We start from the raw sequence: 5,179 nt of genomic DNA, 5'->3' as shown, positions 1-5,179 counted from the left end.
GAGGTGCTGAGGGCCAGGGTTTAGTGGTGGGATGGCAGGGGTAGGGGAATGGTTGGGCTCGATGACCTTAAAGGGCTTTTCCAGCCAAAGCGATCTATGATAGGTGACAGGCACATTTAAGCCAGTGGCCCTCTGCGATTCAGCGGCATTGTGACAGGCACCTTTTAAAAAAGCAGGAATTTAGGTAGCAGCCTGCTGCACCCTCAGAATGTAGGTTGAAACTACGCGTTATCTAAAGGGAGCCCCCAAAGCTATGGCTACCAGCAGCTTAAGCACAATGTTAGTAAGCGGCTCGCCAGCCTGGGGTGACTTTTTAGTTGCTTGTTTATTTGACAGTAAGTCTGAGCCAACAGCTAGTACGCGGTCTAATAATACAAATATCAAGAGGATACGGCATTTTTGAAGCGTGCCTCTGCTACCTTTACATTTCTATTCCAGGTTGGGGAGTGAGTGTTGGCCCTTCTGATGAAGGTGCCTTTTAACAGTGGTCAGTGCCAGAGCAAGCGGCCAAGTTAACGTTGCCAAATGGCATTTCCCACCCTTCCAGGACGTGGCATTTGGTGTTAACTCCTGCCTCTGAGCCAAGTGTAAGGTATAGATCCATTCAGCTCTCGGTGTGCCCTTTGAGAGCAGCTATAGCGAGTACCTGCTGTCATATTGCCTCTGAACCCTGTCAGTAGGAGCTGCCTCTGCCAAACAGGCCAAGGGCTGAACTTCAGAACCCCTTCAACTGTCAGTGAGTGGAATTACAGCACTACCACGAGTTTGTCTTATCTACAGCCCGCATCCATGGTGTGTCTCGCTGCTGATAATCTCCACAGCAAAGTAATTCGTGTCCCTTGCCCCTGCTGCAACCGGTGCAATAAAATGTTGAGGGAGGTGGCTTGGATCCTTGGAGCCGTACATCTTCCAAGTTGTTCATATGCCATAACGTGGGGTGGGATCAGGCAAAGAAAGGCTCACTTCAGGGAGAGCCTCACCTTTGGCACGTCAGTTTTATCGCAGTTGGATTGAGACAGCACGGGTGATGCACCAGCTCTATTGTGGGTGCAGCTCAAATGGATTAGGTGAAGCTATCTCTGCTATGTGTAGTGAGCAAGACCAAGACTTTTCCTGCAGACGTACCACCACGGTTGATGATCTCATCTTAGAAACTGAGTTTTACATTTATGTGAGGACCAAAGCTGCTCTGGCACTCACAGCTCGCTCGTTTTTGTAACTGAACCTTCTCGTTTTATTTCTTTACAGATGTTGTATGTAGGAGTGCAGGCAGTCTTGATGCCAAAGATACAGGGTCATGTATAATTCTGCAGTGCTGTTCCTCGTGGTGTCTTTGTTGTGAAGCTAGTGGCCAGATGTTTGGATATAAGTAGTTGCTAATGGCACCGGTAAGGAATATCACAGACAACCTGTATGCCAGAACCTGTGAGGACTCTGAGCATGTGTGAGGAGACAAGTGTGTCTTTTACCTTCTCCATTCCCTTTTCTGCCTGTTCCTACAGTATCACCCTTCCTGCCATCTTCCGTTCTGCCCTTTTCTACCCTGTTGAACCTTTAGCATTTTAAAAGCTTAAAGCTATAAAACCAGTATGGCCTTTTGTTGGGATATCCCCGTTACTACACATACAACATAGCAAACATACCTTAAAGGTTGTGCCCGGCTGGTGTTAATATCTGAGCTGTTTACTGACTCAAGCTCAGAGCCTTCCATGTCCTGCCCAGCTTCCTCCTGCATGTCACCGCTGTCCTCTGTGCTCGACTTCCCTTCTGTCCCCGCGTACAAACGTGCAGAGGACTTGAAGACATCCAAAGTATTTTTGAACTTTTTTTTTTTTTTTATTTTTGGTTAAAGTGTGCCTTAAAATTTCTTTGCCTTTGGGGTCCCTCCCTCCTGAATAACCTTTCCATTTTCCCTTTGCTCCCTGCGGCTGTTACGGCTTTGCAGAGAAGAGGCTCTAGCAGTCTCCCTGCACGCACGCGTAGACCCTCGGCTTCTGGGCATTACGATTTGTCGAACGCTGTGTTCAGCAGTGCTTCACCCGGAAGAGAGTAAATCACATGTAGTAGGTAAGGTACACACAACCACACACCCACAACCTTGGGTTGTGGCTTAATTCCACAGGCAGGTGGAGAGAGACGGGAGCTGATGGGATAGGCCACCTTAGAGAGCCTCCCGCGCTTGGCTGTGGTTTGGTGCGGGTACCTGCAAAGCGCTGGGGGTCCCCCAGCCGTCAGTGGGACTCTGTAGCTAAAGGAGCCGTTCGCTTTTTGGTGTGGCTTGCTCAGTTGTGCAAATCACAAAACTTGTAACCCTGGCTGCTGTTTTCCCGATGGAAAGGCTAAGGCGGCACACACGTACTGGTTGCTCCTTATTAGATACCCGCAGAGGGCAGCGGATCTTTCCTAAAGTAAATGTTTGGTGTGTTTGTGCAGAACAGGTTTTGACTCTAGTTCGGTGAAGCCTGTGGATTGGATGTGATTGTTCTGTTTAGAAGAGTGGGTACACCCATAGTGGTTATTTTTGCAGTAGATTTGAGTTTTGCAATGCTAGCAAGCTTTGTGTGCAGAGCCCTAGAGGAATGTTTGTGAGATAGTTCAGAATTTTAATTTTGGTATAGTTCTGCTGCTGCTTCTTCAGAAATGTTAAATTGCTTATTCCTATATTAAAACAATACTATTCACTATCCATGCTGAAAAACCCCAGGAACCCTAGAACAAAACCATGACCAACATCCCTACGTTGGTATGATTGCAGGTGATGGTATCTCTGGTTGTTGCTGTAGATCAGAGGGAAGGTTACGGAGTTTTCATCTTCGTGGTGACTGTTGAAACGTGACTCTCTGGTTTCCAGGCCTGCCTCAGCCACAGTTGCAGAGGAGGTGCTCAGTCTGTCAAGAAATCCAGAGGATGAGGGAACTTCAGACAATGTCAGGTTATGTTAAACTCTGAGTAATACGTATCAATCCGATTGTGTATGGCTTCTACTTCCAGGAATATTTGCCTGGCCTTTCTACCTCATGGATTGTCTTATCAAAGCCAGCATGCAGATTTTGAGGAGTATGTGTTATAAAACCTTTTTAAATGTTGTGATTGTTAGCAATTCGCATTCAAAATACGTGCTGTTCACGTACTTTGTGCACTTTACACATGCTGGAAACCACTTAGCAAAGGATTCTGGGGGGGGTGGTGGTGGGAGAGAAGCTATGGTGTCTTGAAGATGTTGTGGTAGTCTGCACCTTGTCGCGTGGCTGTATTTTTCTGGTTCTGGAAAGGATACAAGGTCCAATTTTCAGCAAGCAGCGTGACTTGAGAGCTCTTTTACTCAAGTTTTTTTAAAATACTCTTTGTTCATTGGCACAGCCAACTAATGAAACAACTTTTCTAAGTCTGGTGGTTGTTTTAAAGTAAATAACTTAGGCTCTAAAGATTTTGTTTAGTTTCTAAGACTGCACAACAAAACCCATTCAGAGATAATGCTTTCTAAAAGGTGAAAACACAGTCACTGTTAACAACTGCAAACTCTTTCTGGGACACAAAGCTCCTGGCTCGCTTTTCTGTGTTTCCTCAAGTGGTAAGCTGAAGATGGAACCTGTTTTGGATACAGTTGACATTTTTGCTTGCCCTTCTAAGCAAAATAAATAACTATCTGAAAAGCTGGGAATGAATCCTAGGAGAAAATTTCTTTCCAGCAGGGTTTTTCTTTTTCACTTGCAACTGATGATCTTGAAATTTAGAATGCATTTTGCAGGGATGCAGTTACTTTTCTCCATTCTTGCCCGTATCTCTCTCTTCAGTACCCTCAGATATTCAGTTGCATTTCTTACGCAGCCACTCAGCAATGTTGCTGACTGGAGAGTCATTAAGGCTGTTTCGGGAGGTTATTTTAGGTTTTTTTGGTGCAGGCATGATGAAGGTGGTTAGCATGGATTGATTAGCATGGAGTGCAATAGGGGTGCTACGTCTAGTAATATAGAAGTGTTCTTCTTTCCATGACACTAGTACAGAAATGCATTCACAGGACGTGTATTTCTATTTTAGTTAGTGAGAAATGCATTAAACTTGGTACTAACTAACTCCTTTAACTTCTTGGCATTGTTGGAAAAACAACTTATCAGTTATTTAGTTATTTAAAAAGGGAGTGTCTGTGTAATCTCCCATAGTTGAATGATTTTTTTTTTTTTTTTTGGGTGGAACTTTTAATGTCAAATCCCAGTACTGTGTTGGCCTTGAGCAGAATTAGACCCAGGAAATCATCTGATGGCTAGAAAAAGAGGAATGCAATCAAACCTCTGCTAAGGGTCTTGTGTGGGAGCTGCCAATTTTGACTCTACTGTGCATGTACTGAAAGCAGTACAACTTTGCAAATAAGCTGTCCCTGATGGTGTATTTTGCTATTTCTGGGGGAGGGGAGGAACCCAACAAAAAAAAAAAAATTGAACAAAAGCTGTATCTCTTAAAAATAAGCCCTGAAGGAAATGCTTCTCTTTTAGGTATACTGCAGCATCCAGATGGGACTGTCCTGAAGCAGTTGCAGCCACCACCTCGCGGTCCCAGGGAGCAGGAGTTCTACAACAAGGTGAGGGTCCTGCAGCGTGGAGGGAGCTGGCTCGCTGCAGGTGAAATCGGGGATGTAGACCTACAGGAAGCACACCCACCTTGTTACGGTTGGGAAAGTGCAACCTAAATATCTGAACGGTAGGTCGCCAACAGCCCTGTCATGGTGTTTGCGTGCTGTCTAGGACTTTCTCCTCTTTGAATGTCTGTCCCCATGCCAGACCTACTTCACTGACAGTGTTTAAGCTTGCTAATTTGCTCATGAGACAGCAGGGTTTTTGCAGCATCATAAGATTTGGTTGAAAAGCCTTGTATTATCTCCATCTATGATTAAAGGGTGGTACGTTTGATCCCATCTTTCTCATGTTGCTGAGTGTCTCAGAACTGGTTGCATCTAAATTTAGCATGTCTTACACTTCCATCTAGTCTGGTTTATTGATAGAAGTACTGCTCTGTTCACTGTATTAAAACCGTTCACTCTTACTAAAACACAGCTCCTTTTAAAAAGTCAATAATAAGTGAAACTCTCCAGTTGTTTTAACTTTAGTTTGCTGTGTTTTTCCTATTGCTCATCTTCAGTTACTTTGTTATCAGTTACTTTGACACAAACCAGGAAAGCTGTTGC

The 5,179-nt window shown here is 44.7% G+C and overlaps 1 protein-coding gene across 4 annotated transcripts in view; it reads left to right on the top strand.

Annotated features, from left to right (window-relative positions):
• The first annotated feature begins 898 nt into the window (after positions 1 to 898).
• Positions 899 to 5,179, top strand: part of IPMK (inositol polyphosphate multikinase) — a 40,696-nt gene continuing 36,415 nt past the window's right edge. Inside the window, exons 1-4 of one of the 4 annotated variants that reach the window (XM_035896664.1) lie at positions 899 to 1,444; positions 1,946 to 2,067; positions 2,852 to 2,932; positions 4,491 to 4,576. In XM_035896664.1, the coding sequence (XP_035752557.1) occupies positions 1,380 to 1,444; positions 1,946 to 2,067; positions 2,852 to 2,932; positions 4,491 to 4,576 (354 nt within the window). In that variant the 5' untranslated portion in view covers positions 899 to 1,379. Of the gene's footprint in view, positions 1,445 to 1,945; positions 2,068 to 2,755; positions 2,933 to 3,026; positions 3,058 to 4,490; positions 4,577 to 5,179 lie in introns of those variants that run through there. The other 3 variants (XM_035896667.1, XM_035896665.1, XM_035896666.1) reach the window with 3 other exon arrangements.

Source organism: Egretta garzetta, unplaced genomic scaffold (genome assembly GCF_000687185.1).
Source record: "Egretta garzetta isolate BGI_Z169 unplaced genomic scaffold, ASM68718v1 scaffold536, whole genome shotgun sequence".
NCBI classification, from domain to species: domain Eukaryota; kingdom Metazoa; phylum Chordata; class Aves; order Pelecaniformes; family Ardeidae; genus Egretta; species Egretta garzetta.
This window is presented reverse-complemented; position numbering and strand designations above follow the sequence as displayed.